Consider the following 27,929-nt stretch of genomic DNA (forward strand, 5'->3'; position numbering starts at 1 on the left):
CTGTGCATTAGTCGCTATTGGGTAAGCCCAGTATGTAAGTGGGGGCCAGCGGACTCCCCTTCACCCCTCTCTTGGGGGGGGTCAGCACGGAGGCTGCCAAGAGGCACGTGGCCCCCGCTAGGGAGGCGCTTCACACTTGCCTGTCCTCTCCTGCCCCCGGCTAAGCAGGCGGTCAGCTCGCCGGGGCAAGGACGGGCTAAGGCACCGGCCCCTCCCCCACCCTGGCATCAACCTGCTTTCAGGTCCCCGATCGACCACACTCTCCCCTGCTAGTCGAGGGAAGCCACGCCTCCGCAACTCCGATTGGTTCCCCGGCTGCACGCAGCGCGCTCTGATTGGCTGCTGCCGAAGAGCCCGCCCCCCTCCCGGGATCGGTTGCGCTGCGGCTGCGGAAGGGAGGGAAAATGGCGCTGACTCAAGGAACAAAGAAGAAAGTCTGTTACTACTACGACGGTGAGTGAGGTCCGGGGGGGCCGAGGCTCCCAACCCCCCGTCACAGCACCGCCCGCAACCCCGCCTCTGCCGCGGGAACGACAAAACCGACTCGGGCCCCTCCCCGGAGCTGGACACCGGAACTTGGCTCCCCCCAACCCCACCCCTCAAAAAGAAGAGACCCCCATCCCCAGGAATGGATTCTGGCCCATGATCCAATGGGTTCCCCCACCCCCACCCAAAATGAAGAGACCCCTAACCCCAGGAATGGATTCTGGCTCTGGATCCAATAGATTCCCCCACCCCCACCCAAAATGAAGAGACCCCCTAATGGACCCCGGATCCAATGGATTCTCCCAACCCCCACCCAAAATGAAGAGACCCCTATCCCCAGGAATGGATTCTGGCCCTGGATCTAATGGGTTCCCCCCCCCACCCAAAATGAAGAGACCCCTAACCCCAGGAATGGATTCTGAACCCCGGATCCAATGGGTTCTCCCAACCCCCACCCAAAATGAAGAGACCCCCCTTATCCCCAGGAATGGATTCTGGCCCTGGATCTAATGGGTTCCCACCCCCTCTCACCCAAAATGAAGAGACCCCTTTCTCTCCAAATGGATTCTGGACCTCGGATCCAATGGGATCCCCCCACCCCCACCCAAAATGAAGAGACCCCCTATCCCCAGGAATGGATTCTGTGCGCCGGATCCAATGGGTTCCCCTACCCTCACCCAAAATGAAGAGACCCCTATCCTCAGGAATGGATTCTGGACCCTGGATCCAAAGGGTTCCCCCAACCCCCACCCAAAATGAAGAGACTCCTATCCCCAGGAATGGATTCGGTGCCCCGGATCCAATGGGTTCCCACCTCCTCTCACCCCAAAAAAACCCAGACCCCTAACCCCAGGAATGGATTCTGGGACCCAGCTCCAATGGGATACCCCCACCTTCATCCTCACTCCCACCTTTCAGAATCCACCCCTCTCTTCCAAACAAACAGATTCATCTTCCCCATGATTGGATTCTGGGTCCCATTTCCTTAGCCAAACCCATCTCCCAAGACTTAATTTCAATGACCATATCCAACAGGACCCCTTAGCCACATTCTTTCTCCCTACTCCTGATCCATATAGCTTGAACTCCTTCTCTAGGACTGAAACCTTCACCCTCAGTATCAGACCCGAGACCTACATAGAACAGATCCCCTGTCACTGGAGTCAGACCCCCGACTCACCCAAAATGGACCCTTGACCGGCACTGGGGAGATACCATACCACATTGTTTCTTATACCCCCACAAATGTCAACTTGGAAGACTTTTTCTTTATCTGCAATTCTTGCTCTTTTCCAGGGGATGTTGGAAATTACTACTACGGACAGGGGCATCCCATGAAGCCTCACCGCATTCGAATGACTCACAATCTCTTGCTCAACTATGGTCTCTACAGAAAAATGGAAATATATGTAAGGATGGAAGTAGAAAGTGGCCCATGTGATGACAAACAGAAGAAAGTGTGAGATTGTCCCTCCTCTTTTACAAAACTGCGATAGCAGTTTCTAGCATAGGGAGCCGCATTGCTTCCGATTCTCATAGGAAGCCATTCAGCGCGGCTATCGCACTTTCGTAAAAAGAGGTCTGAGTGGTTGGTTGGTATTGGGCCAGGAGACGTGTGGAATTGCCTTTTGCATTAACTGTGCATGTGTTCTTTGTTCTTCCCGTGAAGCGTCCACACAAGGCAAATGCAGAAGAGATGACTAAGTACCATAGTGATGATTACATCAAGTTTCTACGGTCCATCCGCCCAGATAACATGTCAGAATACAGCAAGCAAATGCAGAGATGTAAGTTGAGCATGTTTCTTCCACCCTGTTCTCTCCCTTTGTTGCTCTTTCTCTTTCCATAGGTTTCCTGGTGCTGCTTGCTTTCTTGGCTGAAGTATCTAAAAATCTGGGGCTTATGACTCCAAATCCCACTGTAGTTTCTTTGCCTCTCATCTCCTACAGGGAAACTAATATTCTTGAGATGAAAGGACTTTATCAAAATCTCAAAAATGTGTCTTCCTACTAGGTTCTGATAGGAGATTTCTAATCAGTTAGAATGAATACAAAACAATTGCCCATCAACTTCATGTGGTGACACCAAATCAAACAATACAAAATCAAACTGAAGGAAAAAAGAACAGACTACTACTCCAAACTCATTGGCACCGATAAACCGGACACAAAAAAACTTTTCAACCTTGTCAGAAATCTCACTGATACCAAACCCCACCTCGCCACCCTAGGAAACCAAACTCCAACAGCCTCCCAACTAGCGGACCATTTCAAACACAAAATCATCACAATCAGATCCACATTCAACAACTCTCGAAACATCTTAGAAGAGATACTAACAAAACCCACAAAAGACGAAGCCACCTCAGCAGATAGGATCTGGACCGACTTCCCAACGACACAATGGTCAGACCTAGACCGGCTGTACAAAAAATACAGCAAATCTTCATGTGATTTGAACAATTGTCCTCCTTATCTACTAGCTACAGCGTCCACTAAATTCACAGCTGGTCTCACGCTATGGCTGCAAACCACCCTAAGGGAAGGTCAGTTCCCCCCGGAACTTGGCGAAATCATAATTACTCCCATACTAAAAGACCCCAAAGGCCCAATAGACAGCCCAACAAATTATAGACCAATCGCTTCTATACCTCTATAAGTCAAACTCATAGAGGGTCTAGTAGCACAATATCTCGCCAATTACCTAGAAGACCACCACATCCTACACCCTACTCAATCCGGATTCAGAACCAATCACAGTACTGAAACACTTCTGGTTTCCCTACTAGACATAGCCCGTCAGCACCTCAGCAAAGGAAATAAGTTACTAATCATCCAACTCGATCTTTCAGCAGCATTCGACTTAGTTGACCATTCCATACTACTCCAGATACTAGATGCCATAGGAATATCAGGTAATGTTCTCAACTGGTTCCAAGGATTCCTCAAAACAAGATCATACAGAGTCAAGTCAAATGATCTTCTATCCGACTCATGGTCAAATCCCTGCGGAGTTCCACAAGGATCCCCTCTATCGCCCATACTTTTCAACCTCTTCATAGCATCCCTAGGCACGGCCCTAGACGCCCTAAACATTACATCCTTCAGCTACGTAGATGATATAACCATCCTCCTCCCCTTCGACATCCAAGACCCCACCTCCAACGGACGCCTGAAAATAACGTTGGAAACTGTAGAAAAATGGATGACAAACCACAAGTTAAAACTGAATGCGGAGAAAACCAAATTCCTACTACTAGAGAAGGAACAAAAACCATCCCTAACAGAACCAGATGTAAACACAATCAAATATCCAATACAGAATACTCTCAAAATTCTGGGAACACACCTAGACAGAGGCTGCACAATGCAAACACAAATACACAAAACCATAAAAAAAGCATTCTTCACCATGCGAAACCAAAGAAAAATAAGAAAATTATTTTCCAAAGAACACTTCAAGATCATTGTACAATCCCTCATACTCAGCTCCTTAGATTACTGCAACAACCTCTACCTACCTTGCCCAAATACTATGATAAAACAACTACAGACCGTTCAGAACACAGCTATCAGACTCATCTACTCGCTCAGCAAATTCGACCACGTCACACCCGCCTATGTAGACTCTCACTGGCTTCCGATAAAAGCAAGAACTCAATTCAAACTCTACTGCTTACTTTTCAAAGTAACCCATGGTATGGCCCCCAATTACCTGAACAACCGTCTTTGCCGCTACCGACTACCCAGATCAAGAAGAACTCAGAATCTTTTCACCTTCCCCCCTCATAATGGTACCCGACGTAAGAAACTTTACGACAGCCTTCTAGCAACTCAGGCAGCGAAAATTGACCCCACCATCACCAAACTGATGATCAAAACAACAGACATCAAAATGTTTCGGAAAGAAATCAAAACATTTCTTTTCAAAAAACACGTCCTTACTTAATATTCCCCTCCCCAATCACACATGCACTCTCCCCAGCAAATAACACACTAGTCATCCCCTTGAACCTCATTTACCAAAAATATCCAAACTAAATAAGCATCTCCCTTAGGTATCCATTTAACCTTCTCCTAAATAAGCATCTCCCTTAGGTATCCACTTAACTGATTCCTTCAAAGTTGGGTATCTTTCTTCAGTTGCCTATATTGTTTTCCCCACTGAACCTTGTAACTACTTGAACCCTGTCAAGTTATTCTATCGATAAATCCAGATATCTTATACTTGTATTTCTATACCACAACATGTAATCTACTTAAATCGTTGTAATGTAATTCTCTCGGTAATGTCCTGATCTCTTTTAACTGTAATCTGCTTAGAACCGCAAGGCACAGGCGGAATAGAAATCACAAATGTAATGTAATGATATGTGCGCCTGAATTAACTGCTACTTCCTGTGGAGAGTAGAGAACTTCTGAAAGATCTCTCCTGCTCACCCAGACTTCCACTTAAAAATTAATGAAGCCAATTCTTGGAGGCTGGGAGTGCTGGTTGATGGTTTGGGATTCAGCTGAGAAGCTTCCCCCTTGACTGACAGTTGAGGAGCTGCACATGCTTTGTTCCCTCTCTCAAGCTCTAGTGGGGACTGTTTAGTTGTACAACTCAGGGCTCTACTTTCAGTCTTGCTTCAAGTCTGAGAGCTGTGCGTAGTAAAACTGTAACCTTTTATTTTCAGTTAATGTTGGAGAAGACTGTCCTGTGTTTGATGGTTTGTTTGAATTTTGTCAGCTCTCCACCGGTGGCTCAGTGGGTAAGACAATTGCATATTTCATTTTATTTCTCAAAACTTAGCTTCTCAGAGAATTACAGTAAATGAGATTCGATTGTTGTTTGAAGGACATTTGCTAACTGCTTGAGAACAGTGAGTTATTTCGCCCCTGCTGAGAAGATAAGGAATAAGGTTAGCTTTCATAAATTACAAAAGATCGCAGAAAGAGGAAGACAGGCAAAAGTATCTGGAACAGTTAAGAGAGGCTGGACTTGTAGTCAGGAAAGCAAAAATGCAAATGGAAGAAAAAATAGCTGACACGGTAAAACGGGGAGACAAGACATTTTTTAGATATATTAGTGATAAGAAATGCAAAAGTGGCATTGTGAGACTCAAAGGTGAAGGGGACGAATATGTAGAAGCTGATAAAGAAAAGGCCGAATTGCTTAACAGATATTTCAGTTCTATGTTCATGGCTGAAGCGTCGGGAGCGGGACCGCAGAAGACAAACGTGAATAGGGATGGAGGAGTAATAGACCCTGATCGATTTTAAGAGGGTTGTGTTCGTGAGGAGCTAGCTAAAATAAAGGTAGACAAAGCAATGGGGCTGGATGGTGTACATCTGAGGGTGCTAAAGGAACTGTCTGACCTCTTCAACAAGTCTCTAGAGTCAGGAGTGGTACCGGAGGACTGGCAAAGAGCGGATGTGGTCCCTCTCCACAAAAGTGGAAGTAAGGAAGAAGTAGGGAATTACAGGCTGGTAAGTCTGACTTCTGTGGTAAGCAAATTAATGGAAACACTTTTTAAAACAGAGAATGGTGAATTACAGGACCGGAGGCAACATGGATTCACTAGAGGTAGGTCTTGTCAGACAAATCTGATCAATTTCTTTGACTGGGTGACCAGAGAATTGGATAGAGGATGTGCGCTAAATGTGGTGTATTTAGCTTTTAGCAAAGCCTTTGACAGTGTTCCACACAGATGTGTAATAAATAAACTGAGTGCCCTTGGGATGGTTCCCAAAGTGACAGGCTGGGTCAAGAACTGGTTGAGTGGAAGACGACAGAGGGTAGTGATCAATGGAGATCTCTCTGAGGAAAGGGATGTTACCAGTGATGTGCCTCAAGGTTCTGTTCTTGGACCTGTTCTTTTTAACATTTTTATAAACGATATTGCTGAAGGGGTGTTGGGTAAGATTTGCCTCTTTGCAGCTAATACGAAAATCTGCAGTAGAGTAGACACCCAGGATGGTGTGAATAACATGAAGAAAGATCTGGCGAAGCTTGAAGAATGGTCTGAAATTTGGCAGCTTAAAATTTAATGCTAAGAAATGCAAGGTCATGCATTTGTGCTGCAAAAACCCGAGGGAACGATACAGATTAGGGAGTGAAGAGCTTATGTGCATGACAGAAGAGCAGGACTTTGATGTGATTGTATGTGATGATTTTAAGGTGGCCAAACAGGTTGAAAAGGTGACGGCGAAAGCTAGAAGGATGCTAGGTTGCATAGGGAGAGGTATGGCTAGTAGGAACAAGGAGGTATTGATGCCTCTGTATAAGACTTTGGTGAGACCTCATTTAGAATATTGTGTACAATTCTGGAGGCCGCAGCTTCAAAAAGATATAAAAAGGATGGAGTCGGTGCAGAGGAAGGCTACTAAAATGGTGTGTGGTCTTCATCATAAGGTGTATGGGGACAGACTTAAAGATCTCAATCTGTATATTTTGGAGGAAAGGCGGGAGAGGGGAGATATGATAGAGACGTTTAAATACCTACTTGGCGTAAATGCGCATGAGTCGAGTCTCTTTAATTTGAAAGGAAACTGCAATGAGAGGGCATAGGATGAAGTTAAGAGGTGATATGTTCCGGAGCAATCTAAGGAAATACTTTTTTACAGAAAGGGTGGTAGATGCATGGAACAGACTCCCGGAAGAGGTGGTGGAGATGGAGACTGTGTCTGAATTCGAAAGGGCCTGGGATAGGCACGTGGGATCTCTCAGAGAGAGAAAGAGATAATGGTTACTGTGGATGGGCAGACTAGATGGGCCGTTTGGCCTTTATCTGCCATCATGTTTCTATGTTTAATAACATCCCTCCAGATCAGGGATCTCAAAGTCCCTCCTTGAGGGCCGCAATCCAGTTGGGTTTTCAGGATTTCCCCAATGAATGTGCATTGAAAGCAGTGCATGCACATAGATCTCATGCATATTCATTAGGGAAATCCTGAAAACCCGACTGGATTGCGGCCCTCAAGGAGGGAGTTTGAGACCCCTGCTTCAGATCGTCACAGATGGGTATATGCATTCCAACCAGCAGGTGGAGACAGAACCACCACGAGTTTTGGCTATAAGCAATCACTCAGTAATCCAGTTGTTCTCAGTTTCCAGTAGTGCTGTCCGATTTGCCAATTTGAATTGGTTCACCAGTTCACTTAAGCGAATCGATTTGTCCAAGAAAATTGGACTCATTGATTCAGCAACCCTTACCCTGGTAAGACCTGACATACCACTGAGGCCTCCTAAAGCAGCAGCAGTGGCAGCATTCTGAATGGGCTACTATGCGGCCTTCCCTTTGCCGCATCATTGATGACATCATCGGTGATGTGGCAGAGGAAAGCGCTAGTGGGGCAGGTCATGAAGCAGCCAGTGCAGTGCGCGAGGATAAATTTCTTTTTTGGTGGGTTTCTTTTTGGAAATTACTCAAATATCCTACAGCTAACCAAGGAGAGGAACATCAGAAATCTCTACCTGGGACAGGGCTCATGGGACCTCCTATAGCGCACAGCTATTCCAGCACCCGCTTCACCACTCCCAGCTCCTCCCCCCAACCTCCCTATTTTTACACTTTTTTGTATATATCTTGCACGGTCTTTATAAGTTAATTATATCTAAAATGTTCCTTTTAAATGTCAAAATCCATCACACTTATCTTTCCCATGGGATTCCAGCACAATCCAGATTCTCTCACTCCCAACGCCTGGGAATAGCGTTTCAGTTACTAGAACATTCGTCAGGGGATTCTCCAGCACACACGTTTATCGGTGTCACACAGCTGAAAAACTTTGGTCGTCTATCCCTAGACGCTCCACTCTCTGCCTTGGTTAGCTGTAGGATATTTGAGTAATTTCCAAAAAGAAACCCATTCTCTCTAAGGGACATTGAAAAATAGTGTTGAACATTGAATCCCTATAACCACGTCTGGTGGCTATTAGACAACCGAGAGATATTTTATGGATAAAAGTTGGAGTCTGCATAATCTTACCATCTTATTAGATTTTAACATCCTTCCAATGCTTCTCTTGCCTTTTGACTATTTTATTTCTCCCCTCTTTCCTATTATTTTGCCAGTCTGTCTTGGTTGCTGTCTCTCTGCATAACTTTGTAATTATGTACACCACTTAGATATTTGATAAGTGGTTTATCAAATTTTAAATAAACTTGAAACTTGTAAGGTGGCATTTGTGTGTCATTGTCACTTAGATGTGTGTTCAGGTCAGGATGCGGCATTTGAGCTTGGGTGTTGATCTCATGTTTTCAGGGGCCCACCCTCGATGGTCACTGTTTTGGTACTTCCCATCTGTGCTGGTTTGGAGGGATGCTGTGGAAGGAGAAATTAGATCTTTCTTGCTAATTTATTTTCTTTCAGTCTCTCAGACCCGCTTTCAAGAAGATATTAAAAAAAAGCCAGGATGCTCACTACTGAGAGAGTGTGGAATTTGATGTGGGACAGACTTGGTCGATAATGCCAGTGGGGTCCTTGCAGAGCAGCGATGCATACCATTGCATAGATAGCCTTGCATTACTTTCTTTTTCGAGAGTGGTTGATTCGACATCTGAGAGGAAAATCTGGTTTGTTGTTGTCTGCTTTGCTATTCAATTATTGGATTACTGAGGGATTGCACAATAGGTGTGTAGCCAAAACCTGAGTTTAGTGGTTCTCTGTCTCCACCTGCTGGTCGGTGTGCAAATACCCATCTGTGCTGGTCTGGAGGGACTAAAGGACAGTAAATTAGCAGGTAAGATCCAGTTCTCCATATGGTTTATAATGTAGTTGCATGCAACAGACTTACACAGGCAGGTTAAAGACACCTAAGCAGCAGCAATCATGCTCATATTATTCACATATAAGGTGCTAATCCACACATATATAATCTACTTATGTACTTTAACCCACCTAGACTCTGCTCCTCTTGATACCTGTTGGCAAAATCTAAACCATCACATCATTGCACATGCTTTTACACTGGCTGGTATTCGAGAGAGGCCATTTCTAGGCGCATATGGCAGCGCGTCGAAAGAAGTGCACTGACAGCGCAGTGAGTGGGGCTAGAACCTGGGGCTGCAAGAAATTCAAAAATATTGTCATGTGCAGATTGGCTATGGGGGCATGGGCAAGTCACGCTTCGTTGTACCTCGAGCTCAGATTTCGAAAAGACAAGAAATTAGAATCCAGATGCTATTTAGGGGCAGAGGGATGTTGTTGTGGCACAGTGAACCTTTGGTGATGAGATTTCTCTCTCTGATTCCTTTCCCTTTCCAGCCAGTGCGGTTAAACTAAACAAGCAGCAGACAGACATAGCTGTGAATTGGGCCGGAGGCCTTCATCATGCCAAGAAGTCCGAAGCTTCTGGCTTCTGCTACGTGAATGATATAGTCTTGGCCATTCTGGAGCTGTTGAAGTAGGTGTCCCTCTGTGTGATTGCTAAATGCTAAGCCATATCAAAACCTACACATGAAAACAAAATACTCAAGGATATACTTTAGAGCAACATAGTTAAAATACCTTGCCTGTATCTGTTTACTAAAGGTTCTAATGTCCTGTGGTAGTGAATCCTACAAACGAGGATCTTGTCAGGTATTTGTGACCTGGATACTGGGCTTGATGGACCTCTTATGCTATGGGTCACTTGTAGACTTAACTCTTTCACACCTGGGACCCCCCCTGACTCCCGCAAAACCTTTAACAGTTCTGGCAAGTACAGTGGAGCTTCCTAATAACACTTTAGAAGCCTAAAGCAATAGTTTAAACTGACATTCTACTTGAATCGGTGACACAGTCCCTAACCTGTAATTCACCCATATCTTGAATTTGTTTACTTTTAAAAAAAATGTTCCAAACAGAACAATAAATGTATTCTCCACAGTTCCTGGTCGGGTAACCCCAAGCATGCACTGGTACACCATGCATTGATTTTCTGAGGAAAGAAGCACTGCTAACTGGTAAATACCTTGTAGGACCCCCAAATGGTGACTCTACCCCTACAGACACGTCTCAAAGGTTAAATCGGTATCCAAAAAACCTTTCTGATGAATGTGATTTCTTTTTTCTGCATAGAGTGTGTCTGATTTTCTACAATTTAATTTCAATCTCTTCAAGTTGCCAAGTTTGATAACTCTCTTGGTGATAATTTCGGGAAATAATTGACCTAGGACTTTTAGGAAAAACCTAATTCTTCAGGTACATAGATGTTAAATAGATAGGGGTAATACTGATCTGTGTAGCATTCCTCTGTGCCCCCCAACCCAAAAAAGAGGAAAAACAAATCCAAATAAGCCTTCCCTACTGCAGAATCCCTCAGTTGCCTCACTAGAGTCTAAATATGAAGTTGATGTGAAGCGAATAACCCAACAAACACACTGATTGTAGCATTCTCAAAAGGGCAGATTTGACCCAGTCTTGATATTAGCTCTTTGCCAGGCATTCAGTGCCCATATTGCATGCTTTGCACCACTCTTGTTTCTCTGTTGATGCTTGGCTAACGTCTTCCTCTCTGTGTCTCAGGTACCACCAGAGAGTGCTGTATATAGACATTGATATTCATCATGGGGATGGTGTGGAGGAAGCTTTTTACACCACAGATCGAGTCATGACGGTGTCCTTCCACAAGTATGGCGAGTACTTCCCTGGCACAGGAGATCTGCGGGTGAGATGGTGCTCTGTTCACTGATTTGAAAGTCCTGTGTGGAATGAATGACGCGGGGACAAATTTGTCCCTGTCCCATTCCTGCAAGCTCTGTCCTCATCTACACAAGCCTCAAACACTTTAAAATCTTAAGTGTTCAAGGCAGAACTTACAGGAATGGGACAGGGACAGCGACAAAACTCGCGGGGATGGGGAAATTGCATTCCTGCGGGCACAGGGACAAATTTGACCCCGGGTCATTTTCTAGTCCTGTGTTTTTGGAGCCTGGCTGCTCCTCTGACTCCTCATCTCTCTCTCTCTAGGATATTGGTGCTGGAAAGGGGAAATACTACGCCGTAAACTACCCTCTCAGGGATGGAATTGATGATGAATCCTATGAGGCCATTTTTAAGCCGGTAAGTGGTTTTTGGGGGGGTTTTGCTGGTGTTTGCATGCCTAGTCTCATTATGGATATGACAGATGATTTTGGCCGGTTTTGGGAAATTCCAGCAACCGTGCAAAAATTGAGGTTGAGCAGGAGTTTCCCGTGTGGCTGTGGATCTCTCCCTTCTCGCCGTCTCCTGCTCTATTTCAACCTATAATTGCTTTTCTTCTGCAGGTGATGACAAAAGTGATGGAGATGTACCAGCCCAGTGCTGTGGTTCTGCAGTGTGGAGCTGATTCTCTTTCTGGAGACAGGCTGGGATGCTTCAATCTAACCATCAAAGGTAGATGATGGCACTGCTAACTGAACCTCTTCCTCCTCAGCTGCTGCTTCAGTTCCCTGGGTTAGTTTTCAAAGTGGAAGTAGATGAATACATTCACTTGGAAAGCTCCAAAGGAAAGTATGAAAGTACCATTCTTTATCATCCCTCCAGACCAGCAGGTGGAGACTGAGAACACACTGAACTGCTGCCCCTCATCGAATCAGTCTGTTCTCAGTCTCAGGCAGGTGGAGTGGGGAGCCTGTGCTATCCTGTTCTATTTTTATGATCTTTCCATGCTCAGTGCCTGGTGGGCTGTGTTGCCCCTCATCGACTCAGTCTGTTCTCAGTCTTAGGCAGGTGGAGTGGTGAGCAATCCTGTTCTGTTTTTATGATCCTTCCATGCTCAGTGCCTGGTTCCTGTCCTCATTAGTCTACTCCTGTCATCCACCTATTTAGTGTTAGCTGGAGAAATGTGTGTTTCCTTAGCGTCCCTCCAGACCGGCACAGACAGATGGGCTTATGCTCCTCTGTCATCAGGTGGAGACTGAGAACACACTGAATTCTAACACTACAAGTGGGCTGTGTTGCCCCTCAGTCTGTTCTCAGTCTCAGGCAGGTGGAGTGGGGAGCCTGTGCAGTCTTCTATGTTTAGGTCTTGGCAGGGGCTGTTGGACAGGTTAGGCAGTGGCCTTTTTGTCTACTCCTGTGTCTGGTTGGACTGAACTGGGGTCCTATAGGACCATTACCACCTCGAGTCCCCCCCCATTTTTATTAGTGTGAAAGTACTATTTACATGTGTATGGTGTTTTTAAAATTGCCCTCACAATGATGCAATTCACTATGTTAACTCCCTTCTGTCACTGCCCCAGACTAGGAGAATTCAATTCCACCAGCACAAGGGTGAGGTGGAGGTTATTTCTCAGGAGCAATTCAGAGGTCCTTCTTGATATTCAGCCCCAGAGAGGACAGGCCAAGCAGGGACCATAAATACAGCTCCCTTGCTGCCTCTTGAGCCTGTCTGTCAGCTTCTCTTGCCGAGAGTTCCCTAACCCTCCTCAGCCACTCTTATTACTCCTTTCTTTACACTGCTGCGTTCTGCCCTTCCTCCCACCTCCTCTTTTTCTTCCTCGGTCTCCTTGTGTAAAATAGATTTTGGCCATCCGATCACAAGTGTTCTGTGTCCCTGTCCACACAGGTCATGCAAAGTGTGTGGAATTCATAAAGACCTTTAACTTGCCATTATTGATGCTGGGGGGTGGTGGCTATACCATCCGCAACGTGGCCCGCTGCTGGACCTTTGAGACTTCGGTGGCTCTGGACGCAGAGATTCCAAATGGTAAGCTGGTTTGGTGCAGTGGTTAGCTTAAAGTCAGTGAAGGAAAGAAGGAGGGATAGGAATATTTTAGCCTAATGTAACTACACCAGCAGGCTGATTGTTTTGGGGAGGGAAGGATTCTGCATTTTCTGTCCTGGGTCTTCAGGGAAAGTGCGAGTCTGTGAATCTTCTGTGCACTCAATCATCAGGAAGTGAGAAAAGGTCTTTCGTGCTAGATGTACAAGACATATAGCAAGTTAAGCTGTGATAGGGCATCTTCATATCTGAGCTGTCACCTTTAACTCGATCATCTCTCCCTAGAGCTGCCATACAACGATTACTTTGAATACTTTGGACCAGATTTTAAGCTTCACATCAGTCCATCAAACATGACCAACCAGAACACCAATGATTATCTGGAGAAGATCAAGTGAGTGTGTTGGGGGTGTCCTGAGCCATCACCAGGAGGGGGGGAAGCAGGGAATTCCCTGGAAGGGACAATGAGCTCAGGCTTTGTGGGGCTGGGGCTGTCACCATGAGACAGGATTCAGGGGCCTGGGTCTTCTCATGAAGAAACACAAATTGGAGAGGTGGTGTGCAGCAGAATCCACAGCTTGGTATGAATTTCTCTGACTGCAGCAAGATACCAGCTTGTTTTATACAAGTCACCGTTTCTAAGTACAGTATACTGTGTTGACACAAGGACACTTCTAGTCTGCCTGTCCTTTCATCCCTCTGCATGTGTGGAGGGGCAGAGAGAGAGAGAGACATATAGATAAGAACAGATGCTTGCCATACTGGAACAAACCAAAGCTCTATTAAGCCAATATCTTCTTTCCAGCAGTGGCAAATTCAGGTCACAAATACCTGGCAAGATCCCAAAGAGTAGAGATTTGATGCTGCTTGTCCTAGAAATAAGCAATGGATTTCCCCAAATCCATCTTAATAATGGCTTTTCTTTAGCACTCTCCAGACCAGTAGAGGTTAATCTTTACGAATGGGTATATATCCAATCATGACCAGCAGGTGGAGACTGAAAACAAAACTGTGGGACAGTATATCCTATCCCCTCTTCTCTATTTCCCTCAGTCTTCTTTCAGTCTCCAGCAGGTGTTGATGTGATCTGTACCCATCTCCCTTGGTAGGCCTGTTGGAATTTGTTTAGGGGGTTTATAGTCCCTGGTTTTGGCCGGACGGAGCTTGGGCGGGCCCTGTTTGGGGGTTCGTCCGACCTCAGGGGTGTCAAACCTGGTGGGTCTTGAGCGGGGTCCCTCCCCCCACTTCCTCCACCTCCCCACATTTTTTTAGAGGAGCCTCAGCAGTAAGCCTTGCCCCCTAAATCAAGCAAGGCATATTCTTTAGCACTCTCCAGACCAGTAGAGGTTAACTTTACGAATGGGTATATATCTAATCATGACCAGCAGGTGGAGACTGAAAACAAAACTTTGGGACAGTATATCCTAGCCCCTCCTCTCTATTTCCCTCAGTCTTCTTTCAGTCTCCAGCAGGTGTTGAGTGATCTGTACCCATCTCCCTTGGTAGGGCTGTTGGAATTTGTTTAGGGGGTTTATTGTCCCTGTTTTTAGCCGGACGGAGCTTGGGCGGACTCTGTTTGGGGGTTCGTCCGACCTCGGGGGTGTTAAACCCGGCGGGTCACGAGCGGGGTCCCTCCCCCCACTTCCTCCACCTCCCCACATTTTTTTAGAGGAGCCTCAGCAGTAAGCCTTGCCCCCTAAGTCAAGCAAGGCATATTGCTTCGAGAGCCTGTGGAGTCTGTTCTGTAAAAAAAAAAAAAAAAAAAAAAAATCCTGAGGTACTGCTGGTCTGAAGGGTTGTTTCCCTTTAAGAAAACTGTATTTTACTGTATTTTTTCATGTAACCAGCACTTTTTTATAGCTAGGTCGCGTATGGAGCAATTGTGCCCTTCTCCGGGGGAGTAGGACACAATTTTAGTCCAGCCGCGAGGCACTCGCGGCCGGCCTGAACTCGGCGGTTTGGGTCGGTGAGGTGGTGGAGCTCCGTCGGCAGCGGCTGCAGGCGCCCAGAGCTCCCCGCCGATGGTGCCTCGAGAGTCGGCTTGGAGCAGTGGGGAAGCCCGGTCTTCCACAACCGCCCACGGAGGGATTCCCCGAAGGATTCCCTCTCAGCTGATTTTTTGACAGCTGATGCCGGCTTGCCTGCTTTAGCGGCTGAGACTATTCAGGTTTCTCAGCCGCTTCAGGCTATGGAGGGAGCTTTTTTGGCGGGAAAACCGCCATCTTCTCTGTCTGGCCCCTCCATTTTGTCTTCCACCTCAGGTGACCTTCCCCCTGTTTTGACTATGCAGGGGCAAGGTTCTGCTGGGTCCCCTGCTGTGGCAGGGAGTCCCTTGGGACCCTCGGGGGGGTTTTCTCCTGAATTTTTCTTTTCTTTATGCAGAGCCTATTTTCAGGCGGCTGGGGGTCCCGGTTGCGCCCAGGGGGTTTCGGGGGGTGGGTTTTCCTCCGCGCTCCCTGCGGCTTTGCCTCTTTCGTCTGGCGTGACGTCCCCTCCGCCGCCTCCCTTGTCCAAGCGTCCGCGGGTGTCGTGGGACGAGAATTTGTGGTCGGAGGAACGGGTTGGTCTGGAGGAGGACCTGGACCCTTCTGAGGAGTTCCAGGACTCTCTGGAGGGGACGGAAGCTGGCGGCGGGTTGTCGGATTTCCCGTTCTCCAGTGACGAGGCGTCCGTGGTGCGCCTTTTTCAGAAAGATGAGCTGCCTGACCTTATTCAGCAGGTTTCTTCGGTTTTGCGTTTTGAGGACGCGCCGCCGGAGACTCCGCGTGTGGGGGACCCCCTGTTACGGGGGATCCGTTCCGTTTCCCGCTCTTTTCCTATGCATCAGGATATTCGGGATATTATTCTGGAGCAGTGGAAAACGCCGGAGACGCCGTTTCGGCTGGCGCGCAGCATGGCTCGCCTGTATCCCATTCCGGAAGGGGATCGGGCTACGTTAGCTTCGCCAGTCGTGGATGCGGTGGTCTCGGCAATTTCCAAGCGGCATACCGTGCCTGTTGAGGGCGGTTCTGCCTTGCGGGACTCTGAGGAGCGCAAATTGGAGAGCATCCTTAAGCAAAATTTTCAGGTCTCTGCCTTTGGGGTCCAGGCGGCTATTTGTGGGGGATTGGTCGCTCGCGCCGTGTTTCGGTGGGCGGAGCGGGTCTTGGATCGAGAGTCTGACGACTGGTCTCTGGTGGATCAGGAGGTAGCGAAGATTGAGATGGCGGCCTCATTCCTCTCAGATGCTCTATATGACTTGGTGCGGATCTCGGCTAAGTCTATGGCTTTTGGCGTGGCCGCAAGGCGTGTGTTGTGGCTGCGCGCTTGGGCGGCGGATGCTGCGTCCAAAGCTAAGCTTACTAAATTTCCCTTTCGGGGGTCGTTTTTGTTTGGAGAGGACTTGGATAAGTTGATTCAGACTTTGTCGGACTCGAAAGTTCCCCGTCTGCCGGAGGACCGTGCCCGTCCGGCGTCTCGGGGGGGTGCGGCCCGGGGTCGTTTGCGGGATTTTCGCAAGTATTGCCCTGGGCGTGGGGCTGCTTCTTTCCAGTCTCCGGGATTTTCCCGGGGTCGGTTCTTCCAGCGCATGCAGCCCTTTCGGGGGGCCCGTCGGGGGGCAGGGAATCCCTCCGCCGGTTCCCCCGCTTCCCATCCTGCACAATGACGCCTTGCCGGCGCCCCCTTTGGTTCCGGTGGGGGCCCGGCTGCGCGAATTTTTCCCCAAATGGGCCGAGATCACGTCCGATCAGTGGGTCCTGGAGGTGGTGCGGGACGGTTATGCCCTGGAGTTCGCCCGCTCTCTGCCGGATTTTTTCCTCGCTTCTCCATGTCAGACTCCGGGGAAGACGCAGGCTTTTCGCCAGACCCTTCAGCGCTTGCTAGATCTCAGGGCAGTTGTTCCGGTGCCCCCTCCGGAGTGGGGCACGGGCAGGTACTCCATTTACTTTGTGGTGCCCAAGAAGGAGGGGACCTTTCGGCCCATCCTCGATTTGAAAGGGGTCAACAGGGCTCTCAAGATTCCCTCTTTCCGTATGGAAACTCTGCGGTCGGTCATTCTGGCGGTTCAGCCGGGGGAGTTTCTCACTTCTCTCGATCTGACGGAGGCCTACTTGCATGTTCCCATTCGGGCCTCTCATCAGCGTTTCCTACGCTTTGCGATCTTGGGTCGGCACTTTCAGTTCTGTGCGCTTCCCTTTGGGCTGGCCACGGCTCCTCGGACGTTCACCAAGGTGATGGTGGTCGTCGCGGCAGCCTTGCGGTCGGAGGGCATCCTGGTATACCCCTACCTGGACGACTGGTTAATTCGGGCAAAGTCGTTGCAGGAAAGCTCCCGGGTTACTGCTCGGGTGGTGGAGTTTCTCCGGTCGCTGGGCTGGGTGGTCAACCTTTCCAAGAGTCGGTTGGTCCCGGCTCAGCGTCTGGAGTACCTAGGGGTGCTGTTCGACACCTCCTTGGGGAGGGTCTTCCTCCCAGAGGGCCGGGTGAGCAAATTGCAATCTCAGATTCGCCTGCTTTTGGCGTCCCGGTGTCCTCGGGCGCGAGATTTCCTCCAGGTCTTGGGGTCGATGGCGGCGTCCCTGGACGTGGTGAGGTGGGCGCGGGCCCACATGCGTCCTCTCCAGTATGCTCTGCTCCGGAGGTGGTCTCCCCAGAGGCACGGGATGGATGTTCCGGTCCCCCTGCGAGGCTTGGCGCGCTGCAGTCTGCGTTGGTGGCTCCAGACCCCTCACCTAGTTCAGGGGGTGGGTCTGGATCTCCCGCAGTGGACGGTGCTCCTGACGGATGCGAGTCTCCTGGGTTGGGGGGCTCAGTGTTTGGGTCACTCAGCTCAGGGCACCTGGTCCGCGGAGGAGGCCGCCTGGTCGATCAACGTGTTGGAGACCAGAGCGGTCCGTCTGGCGCTGTTGGTTTTCCACTCCCTGTTGCTGGGCAAGTCGGTCAGAGTGCTGTCGGACAATGCCACGGCGGTGGCTTAGGTCAATCGTCAGGGGGGCACCAAGAGCACTCAGGTGGCGCAGGAGGCGGCTCTGCTCATGGTTTGGGCGGAATCCCATCTGCTGGACCTCTCGGCCTCTCATATAGCCGGAGTAGAAAATGTTCAGGCAGACTTCCTCAGTCGTCACTTTCTAGATCCAGGAGAGTGGTGTCTCGGCGCCGAGGCGTTTCAGTTGATAGTGCAGGCTTGGGGGCAGCCCCTGATGGACCTGATGGCCACGGGTGGCAACGCCAAAGTGCCCCGCTTCTTCAGTCGTCGCAGGGACGGTCTGGCCGAGGGTCTGGATGCTCTGGTCCAGCAGTGGCCAACGGAGGGGCTGTTGTATGTGTTCCCTCCTTGGCCGCTGGTGGGCAGAGTGCTTCTTCGCATTGTTCACCATCCGGGTTTGGTGGTGCTGGTGGCGCCGGATTGGCCTCGCCGTCCGTGGTATGCGGATCTGGTGAGGCACCTGGTAGCGGATCCTCTTCCTCTGCCTCTCTCGGACGACCTTCTGATGCAGGGTCCCATTCCCATGTTCGACCCGTCTCCCTTCTGTCTTACGGCGTGGCTCTTGAAAGGGGTCGCCTTAGCAAGAAGGGATATTCAGACAAGGTGATCTCTACACTGTTGGGGTCCCGGAGGCTTTCTACCTCTCGGGCTTATGTGCGGGTTTGGCGTCTCTTTGAGGAATGGTGTCGGGCGCGGGGAGTGACCTCTTTTCGCGCTTATCTGCCTAACATTCTGGAGTTCTTGCAGGATGGCCTGGATAGAGGCCTGGCTTGGTCTTCTCTCCGGGTTCATATTGCGGCCCTGTCGGCCTTTCGAGGGTTGGTGTCAGGTCAGCGTTTATCGGCTCTTCCTGATGTGATTCGGTTTTTGCGGGCGGCCAAGTTGCTTAGGCCTCCCCTACGGCCCTCGGTTCCCTCTTGGGATCTTAATCTGGTTCTCTCTGTTTTGGTGCGTCCGCCTTTCGAGCCCTTGGACGACTGTTCTTTGAAGGACCTTACTTTGAAGGCGGTCTTTTTGGTGGCCATTACTTCTGCTAGGCGTGTTTCTGAGCTGCAGGCTTTCTCTTGTAGGGCTCCCTTCTTGGAGTTTTCTAGGGAGCGGGTCGTCTTGCGGCCTGTTCCTTCCTTTCTGCCGAAGGTTGTTTCTCCTTTTCATGTCAATCAATCGGTGGTTCTCCCGGTCTTGGGTGGTCGGGAGGGCTCTTCTGAGCAACGGCAGCTGCGCAAGTTGGATGTCGGTCGGGTCCTTCGCTCTTATGTGCAGCGGACCCAGGAATTCCGGAAGTCCGATCATCTCTTTGTCCTCCTGGCGGGTCCTCGTCGGGGAGCGGGCGCTTCTAAGGCTACTATTGCGCGCTGGATCAAGGAGACGATTGCTTCCGCTTATCTTCTGAAACAGCAGCCTGTTCCGGAGTTTCTCAAGGCTCATTCCACTCGGGGTCAGGCGGCTTCTTGGGCTGAGTCGTCGCTCGTGCCTCCAGTGGATATTTGTAAGGCTGCGGTTTGGTCCTCCTTGCATTCCTTTGTTCGTCATTATCGGGTTGATGTGCAGGCGCGTCGGGACGCGGTGTTCGGTGAGCGTGTACTGGTATCGGCCCTTCGGGGGTCCCGCCCGTGAGAGGGACTGCTTTGGTACGTCCCATTCGTAAAGTTAACCTCTACTGGTCTGGAGAGTGCTAAAGAAGGAGAAATTAGGTTCTTACCTGCTAATTTACTTTCTTTTAGCTTCTCCAGACCAGTAGAGGTCCCCACCCTGTCTGTTGTTGTTGTTGTTGGGGCTGTTGCGCGGGCAGTTTTTGGTTTTTGCTGCGGGTTCTAGTATTTTTCTAGGGCCGGGGAGAATTGAAGAACAGCGGCTGTGGCTCGGCTGGCTTAGCTGGCGAGCTGTGGGGACATTCTTCCTTCGGGAATTTCTCCTCTGCATTTTCCAACAGCATTTTGGGTATGTTATTTGTTACTCCTTTTGGAGTATTGTTTTTTCTCTCTGTTGTTTTCCAGTTCTTGGTTCTGCTTGGCTATTCGGCAGACTGAGGGAAATAGAGAGGAGGGGCTAGGATATACTGTCCCAAAGTTTTGTTTTCAGTCTCCACCTGCTGGTCATGATTAGATATATACCCATTCGTAAAGTTAACCTCTACTGGTCTGGAGAAGCTAAAAGAAAGTAAATTAGCAGGTAAGAACCTAATTTCTCCTTGCTTCGAGAGCCTGTGGAGTCTGTTCTGTAAAAAAAAAAAAAAATCCTGAGGTAGTGCTGGTCTGGAGGGTTGTTTCCCTTTAAGAAAACTGTATTTTACTGTATTTTTTCATCTAACCGGCACTTTTTTATAGCTAGGTCGCGTATGGAGCAATGAGCACTTCTAAAGGGAAAAAGTGCTCATTGTGCTCCAGGCGCGAGGCACTCGCGGCCGGCCTGTGCAAGCGGTGTTCAGGCCGGTGCGGTGGAGGAGCTCCGTCGGCAGCGGCTGCAGGCGCCCAGAGCTCCCCGCCGATGGTGCCTCGCGAGCCGGCTGGGAGCAGTGGGGAAGCCCGGTCTTCCCCAACCGCCCACGGAGGGATTCCCCGAGCCGCCGACGGTCGGGTTGTTGGGAATTCCCTCTCAGCTGATGTTTTGACAGCTGATGCCGACTTGCCTGTTTTAGCGGCTGGGACTGTTCAGGTTTCTCAGCCGCTACAGGCTATGGAGGGAGCTTTTTTGGCGGGAAAGTCGCCATCTTCTCAGTCTGGCCCCTCCATTTTGTCTTCCACCTCAGGTGACCTTCCCCCTGTCTTGGAAAAACAGGGGCAGGTTTCTGCTGGGTCTCCTGCTGTGGCAGGGAGTCCCTTGGGACCCTCGGGGGGTTTTTCTCCTGATTTCTTTTTTTCCTTGTGCAGAGCCTATTTTCAGGCGGCTGGGGGTCCCGGTTGCGCTCAGGGGGTTTCGGGGAGTGGGGTTTCCTCCGCACTCCCTGCGGCTTTGCCTCTCTCGTCTGTTGTGGCGTCCCCTTCTCCTCCTCCCTTGTCCAAGCGTCCGCAGGTGTCGTGGGACGAGGATTTATGGGCGGAGGAGCGTGTCGGTCTGGATGAGGACCTGGACCTTTCTGAGGATTTCCAGGACCCTCTTGAGGGGACGGCCGCTGGCGGCGGGTTGTCGGGTTTCCCGTCGTCCGGCGAAGAGGTGTCAGTGGTGCGCCTTTTTCAGAGAGATGAGCTGCCGGACCTGATTCAACAGGTTTCTTCGGTGTTGCGTTTTGAGGATGTGCCGCCGGAGACTCCGCGTGTGGGGGACCCTCTGCTACGGGGGATCTGTTCCGTTTCCCGCTCTTTTCCTATGCATCAGGATATTCGGGATATTATACTGGAACAGTGGAAAACGCCGGAGGCGCCGTTTCATTTGGCGCGTAGCATGGCTCGTTTGTATCCCATCCCAGAGGGGGATCGGGCTACTTTAGCATCTCCAGTCGTGGACGCGGTGGTCTCGGCGATTTCTAAGCGGCATACCGTGCCTGTTGAGGGCGGTTCTGCCTTGCGGGACTCTGAGGAGCGCAAGTTGGAGAACATCCTTAAGCAAAATTTTCAGGTCTCTGCCTTTGGGGTCCAGGCGGCTATTTGTGGGGGCTGGTCGCTCGCGCCGTGTTTCGGTGGGCTGAGCGTGTCCTGGATCGGGAGTCTGATGACTGGTCTCTGGTGGATCAGGAGGTGGCGAAGATTGAGATGGCTGCCTCGTTCCTCTCAGATGCTCTATATGACTTGGTGCGGATCTCGGCTAAGTCTATGGCCTTTGGCGTGGCCGCGCGCTTGGGCGGCGGATGCTGCGTCCAAAGCTAAGCTTACTAAATTTCCCTTTCGGGGGTCCTTTTTGTTTGGGGAGGAATTGGATAAGTTGATTCAGACTGACGGACTCAAAGGTGTCCCGTCTGCCTGAGGACCGTGCCCGCCCTGTGTCTCGGGGTGACGCTGCCCGGGGGCATTTGCGGGAGTTTCGCAAGTATCGCCCTGGGCGTGGGGCTGCTTCTTTCCCGGCTCCAGGGTTTTCCCAGGGTCGGTTCTTCCAGCGCATGCAGCCCTTTCGGGGGGCCCGTTGGGGGGCAGGGAATCCCTCCGCCGGTTCCCCCGCTTCCCATCCTGCACAATGACTCCTTGCCGGCGCCCCCTTTGGTTCCGGTGTGGGCCCGGCTGCGCAAATTTTTCCCCAAATGGGCCGAGATCACGTCCGATCAGTGGGTCCTGGAGGTGGTGCGGGACGGTTATGCCCTGGAGTTCGCCCGCTCTCTGCCGGACCTTTTCCTCGCCTCTCCATGTCAGACTCCTTGGAAGACGCAGGCTTTTTGCCAGACCCTTCAGCGCTTGCTAGATCTCAAGGCAGTTGTTCCAGTGCCCCCTCCGGAGTGGGGCACCGGCAGGTACTCCATTTACTTTGTGGTGCCCAAGAAGGAGGGGACCTTTCAGCCCATCCTGGATTTGAAAGGGGTCAACAGGGCTCTCAAGATTCCATCTTTCCGCATGGAAACTCTGCAGTCAGTCATTCTGGCGGTTCAGCCGGGAGAGTTTCTCACTTCTCTCGATCTGACGGAGGCCTACTTGCATGTTCCCATTCGGGCCTCTCATCAGTGCTTCCTTCGCTTTGCGATCTTGGGTCGGCACTATCAGTTCTGTGCGCTTCCCTTTGGTCTGGCCACGGCTCCCCGGACGTTCACCAAGGTGATGGTGGTCGTCGCGGCAGCCTTGCGGTCGGAGGGCATCCTGGTACACCCCTACCTGGACGACTGGTTGATTCGGGCAAAGTCGTTGCAGGAGAGCTCCCGGGTTACGGCTCGGGTGGTGGAGTTTCTCCGGTCGCTGGGCTGGGTGGTCAACCTTTCCAAGAGTCGGTTGGTCCCGGCTCAGCGTCTGGAGTACCTTGGGGTTCTATTCGACACCTCCTTGGGGAAGGTCTTCCTTCCAGAGGCCCGGGTGAGCAAATTGCAATCTCAGATTCGCCTGCTTTTGGCGTCCCGGTGTCCTCGGACGCGAGATTTCCTCCAAGTCTTGGGGTCGATGGCGGCGTCCCTGGACGTGGTGAGGTGGGCGCGGGCCCACATGCGTCCTCTTCAATATGCTCTGCTCCGGAGGTGGTCTCCCCAAAGGCACGATTTGGATGTTCCTGTTCCCCTGCGAGGCATGGCGCGCTGCAGTCTGCGCTGTTGGCTCCGGACCCCTCACCTGGTTCAGGGGGTGGGTCTGGATCTCCCGCAGTGGACGGTGCTCCTTACGGATGCGAGTCTCCTCGGTTGGGGGGCTCAGTGTTTGGGTCACTCAGCTCAGGGCACCTGGTCCACGGAGGAGGCCTCCTGGTCGATCAACGTGTTGGAGACCAGAGCGGTCCGTCTGGCGCTGTTAGCTTTCCACTCCCTTTTGTTGGGCAAGTCGGTCAGAGTCCTGTCGGCAACGCCACGGCGGTGGCTTATATCAATCGTCAGGGGGGCACCAAGAGCACTCAGGTGGCGCAGGAGGCGGCTCGGCTCATGGTTTGGGCGGAGTCCCATGTTGACCTCTCGGCCTCTCACATAGCCGGGGTAGAAAATGTTCAGGCGGACTTCCTCAGTCGTCACTTCCTGGATCCAGGAGAGTGGTGTCTCGGCGCCGTGGCGTTTCAGTTGATAGTGCAGGCTTGGGGGCAGCCCCTGATGGACCTGATGGCCACGAGTGGCAACGCCAAAGTGCCCCGCTTCTTCAGTCGTCGCAGGGACGGTCTGGCCGAGGGTCTGGATGCTCTGGTCCAACCGTGGCCAACGGAGGGGCTGTTGTATGTGTTCCCTCCTTGGCCATTAGTGGGCAGAGTACTTCTTCGCATTGTTCACCATCCGGGGCTGGTGGTTCTGGTGGCTCCGGATTGACCTCGACGTCCGTGGTATGCGGATCTGGTGAGGCATCTGGTGGCGGATCCTCTTCCTCTGCCTCTCTTGGACGATCTTCTGACGCAGGGTCCCATTCCCATGTTCGACCCTTCTTCCTTCTGTCTTATGGCTTGGCTCTTGAAAGGGGTCGCCTTAGTAAGAAGGGATATTCAGATAAGGTGATCTCTACACTCTTGGGGTCCCGGAGGCTTTCTACCTCTCGGGCTTATGTGCGGGTTTGGCGTCTCTTTGAGGGATGGTGCCGGGCGCGGGGAGTGGTCTCTTTTCGCGCTTCCCTGCCTAACATTCTAGAGTTCTTGCAGGATGGCCTGGATAGAGGCCTGGCTTGGTCTTCTCTCCGGGTTCAACTTGCGGCCCTGTCAGCTTTTCGAGGGTTGGTGACAGGTCAGCGTTTGTTGGCCATTTCTGATGTGATTTGCTTTTTGCGGGCGGCCAAGTTGCTCAGGCCTCCCCTACGGCCCTCGGTTCCCTCTTGAGATCTCAATCTGGTTCTCTCTGTTTTGGTGCGCCCGACTTTCGAGCCGTTGGATGGCTGTTCTTTGAAGGACCTTACTCTGAAGGCGGTCTTTTTGGTGGCCATTACTTCCGCTAGGCGTGTTTCTGAGCTACAGGCTTTCTCTTGTAGGGCTCCCTTCTTGGAGTTTTCTAGGGAGCGGGTTGTCTTGCGGCCTGTTCCTTCCTTTCTGCCGAAAGTAGTTTCTCCTTTTCATGTCAATCAATCGGTGGTCCTCCCGGTCTTGGGTGGTCGGGAGGGCACTTCTGAGCAACGGCAGCTGCGCAAGTTGGATGTCGGTCGGGTCCTCCGCTCTTATGTGCAGCGGACCCGGGAGTTCCGGAAATCCGATCATCTCTTTGTCCTTCTGGCGGGTCCTCGTCGGGGGGCTGGCGCTTCTAAGGCTACTATTGCACGCTGGATCAAGGAGACGATTGCTTCCGCTTATCTTCTGAGACAGAAGCCTGTTCCGGAGTTTCTCAAGGCTCATTCCACTCGGGGTCAGGCAGCTTCTTGGGCTGAGTCGTCGCTCGTGCCTCCAGTGGATATTTGTAAGGCTGCGGTTTGGTCCTCCTTGCATTCCTTTGTTAGACATTATCGGGTAGATATTCAGGCGCGTCGGGACGCGGTGTTCGGTGAGCGTGTTCTGGTATCGGCCCTTCGGGGGTCCCGCCCGTGAGAGGGACTGCTTTGGTACGTCCCATTCGTAAAGATTAACCTCTACTGGTCTGGAGAGTGCTAAAGAAGGAGAAATTAGATTCTTACCTGCTAATTTACTTTCTTTTAGCTTCTCCAGACCAGTAGAGGTCCCCACCCTGTCTGTTGTTGTTGTTGGGGCTGTTTCGCGGGCAGTTTTTGTTTTTTGCTGTGGGTTCTAGTATTTTTCTAGGGCCGGGGAGAATTGAAGAACAGCAGTTGTGGCTCGGCTGGCTTAGCTGGCGAGCTGTGGGGACATTTTCCTTCGGGTATTTCTCCTCTGCATTTTCCAACAGCACTTGGGTATGTTAATTGTTACTCCTGTTCGGAGTATTGTTTTCTTTCTGTTTTCCAGTTCTTGGTTCTGCTTGGCTATTCGGCAGACTGAGGGAAATAGAGAAGGGAGTATAGTATATACTGTCCCACAGTTTTGTTTTCAGTCTCCACCTGCTGGTCATGATTGGATATATATCCATTCGTAAAGATTAACCTCTACTGGTCTGGAGAAGCTAAAAGAAGGTAAATTAGCAGGTAAGAATCTAATTTCTCCTTCTTTTAGGAAATTAGCCAAGCCTTTTTTTTAACCGTGCTATGCTAACTGCTTTCACCACATTTTTTTGGCAAAGAATTCCAGAGCTAATTATATGGGGCAGGACAAGGCATAGAGGGCTGGAAGTTAGGTCAGGAAGAAAGTGACACTATGGTAGGAAGGCCCCCCTGCTCCACAAATCAAAGAAGAGCCTATGGCAGGTTATTCTGGCTGGATTGGGGAGGGGAGGAGAGGAGGTGGTGAATGCTGTGCACTACAGGTGTCTAGTAGAGATATCTCCCATTTTGAAATTGAAAAAGTGCTCATAGTGCTCCCGCCAAGCAGTGCTGTGGCCGCTGAAAAGGGGAATCGTCGCACGTGCACTGCTCGTCGGCTGTAGGCAGTGGGGAGGCCCGGTCTTCCCTTACCACCCACACAGGGATTTCCCCGGCCGGCATTCTACTTACACAAATCCACAAGTCTGCATATGAAGAGAATGAAACCTGCGCACTTTCCAGCTTGTTCAAAGTTCTTTTATTGAAAAGCATGCAGAAGAATCATTCAGCTTAGGATACAGAGGGGTATAAGAACTGCAGGGGGGCTGGAGGCACGATGAATTTGGGGTCTGGTTTGGAGGCTCTGAACGGAGCTTAGAGCAACTTCAGGCTTGTTTCCTTTTTGCCTTACAGGCAGCGTCTCTTTGAGAACTTGCGAATGCTCCCTCATGCCCCAGGGGTGCAGATGCAGGGCATCCCGGAAGATGCACTTCCAGATGACAGTGGAGATGAAGACGAGGAAGATCCTGACAAACGCATATCAAGTAGGTGTCTGTCTTACTGAAGCAGTTTGTATTCTCTGCTGTAATCAACAAAAGTAGTCAGTCAAGCAAGTAAGGAAGTGAAAAGAGGAAAGTTGCTGAGGTAACTTCTTTGTTTGCAGTTCGCTCTTCTGATAAGAGAATCGTCTGCGATGAAGAATTCTCCGACTCGGAGGAGGAGGGAGAGGGAGGGCGTCGAAATATTTCCAATTATAAGAAAGCAAAGCGATGTAAAACTGAGGAGGAGAAGCCTGGCGAGGAGAGGAGTGGTGAGAAGACCTCTGAGGGAGCCACTGGAGGGGGTCTGGGGGAAACCAAGGACATTGAGAGGGATTTTAGCCATTTGAATGCCTTTGCTCTTTTTCAGATGTGAAAGAGGAGGAAAAAGGGAGAGAAGAGAAACTGGAGCCCAAGAGGTAATCAATCCCTTGCTCTCGGCTTGCATGGGGGTGTGCCCATGTCCTGCCACCCAGTGTTTTGCCTTTAGAAAGGATGAAAGGTAAATTTACCGTCTCTCTTCTGCTTTCTTTTAAGGTTGAAGGAAGAGACAAAGCTGTCTTAAGAGCCGAGTGAAGCCAGATCCCTCCTTGCCTGCCTGAGACACAGACGGGGAAGGGTTTGGAAGGAGGAGGGAACTGGAGTTGTCCTTTCCTACCTTGGAAATAAGGGCAGACTTTTGGGGAGGCTCTTTGTCTGCCTTGAACCTGGAGGTTGATGGATTCCTTCTTGCTTGCCTGAATCTCCAAATGGGGACGGGGGTCCTTATGTGCTTTGCTGGGTGGGAAAAGGGCCTGATCCCTTCTGCTTCCAATCTTTATTTATGTTTGATACGTGTGCCGAAACTAGAACGGACCTCAGCCCCTTCTCTGTGTCCCAGGCTGGAGCTCACAGGGGCCGTGCACTGCTACCTCCCTCCTCATTCTTTTCTTGTTTGAAGCTGAGGAGGTTTTCTCGGAGAATTGTCTTCCTCACTCTGCCTTCACTCTCTCCCCTCACAGAAAGGTGGGAAGGGATGTCCTGCTGCCACCGCCTTTCTTGGGCTTCTGGGCAGTTTTGAGCCTACAAAATGCTGCTAACGTCACAGAGGTCTTCTGGGGGCAGGGGCCATATGTAAATTTTGTACAATCTTCGTGGTGCTGGATTGATTTGTGCAGTTTGTGGCCCAGGGCCTGCCCTGAGACATGTCCTGTGAGGAAACTGTACATTGAATGGTTGGGGAAACATTGTATGTTGCTGTTTTTTCCTTCAGATAGTTTTATTTTCATTTGGAAAATCTTTGTAATAAAATTTGCTTATTTCTATCTGTTTTTGTTATAATTGAGTTGTTAAGAGTACAGTAAAATCTTCTCTCCCTTTTTTTTTTTTTTTTAAAGCAAATATAAACTAACTAGAAAAAGTA

General features: G+C 50.4%; 1 protein-coding gene across 1 annotated transcript; it reads left to right on the forward strand.

Annotated features, from left to right (window-relative positions):
* The first annotated feature begins 7 nt into the window (after nucleotides 1-7).
* HDAC1 (histone deacetylase 1) lies at nucleotides 8-27,831 on the forward strand. The gene is made up of 14 exons (XM_033956802.1): nucleotides 8-453; nucleotides 1,783-1,895; nucleotides 2,156-2,273; nucleotides 5,165-5,239; nucleotides 9,737-9,875; nucleotides 10,979-11,120; nucleotides 11,423-11,515; nucleotides 11,719-11,827; nucleotides 13,002-13,142; nucleotides 13,443-13,551; nucleotides 26,403-26,533; nucleotides 26,653-26,799; nucleotides 26,898-26,946; nucleotides 27,065-27,831. Exons 1-14 carry the CDS (start codon nucleotides 405-407, stop codon nucleotides 27,090-27,092), a joined length of 1,443 nt encoding a protein of 480 aa, XP_033812693.1. The 5' UTR covers nucleotides 8-404; the 3' UTR covers nucleotides 27,093-27,831.
* The last annotated feature ends 98 nt before the right edge of the window (nucleotides 27,832-27,929 follow it).

Source organism: Geotrypetes seraphini, chromosome 8 (assembly GCF_902459505.1).
Source record: "Geotrypetes seraphini chromosome 8, aGeoSer1.1, whole genome shotgun sequence".
NCBI lineage: Eukaryota > Metazoa > Chordata > Amphibia > Gymnophiona > Dermophiidae > Geotrypetes > Geotrypetes seraphini.

What these genes read in the sequence shown, in the direction of transcription:
- HDAC1 (XM_033956802.1), top strand. Translation starts at nt 405, where the DNA reads ATGGCGCTGACTCAAGGAACAAAGAAGAAAGTCTGTTACTACTACGAC. An exon ending in ATGAGGCCATTTTTAAGCCG is followed by an intron (nt 11,516 to 11,718) that starts GTAAGTGGTTTT and finishes TTTCTTCTGCAG; the next exon opens with GTGATGACAAAAGTGATGGA. An exon ending in GGACGCAGAGATTCCAAATG is followed by an intron (nt 13,143 to 13,442) that starts GTAAGCTGGTTT and finishes ATCTCTCCCTAG; the next exon opens with AGCTGCCATACAACGATTAC.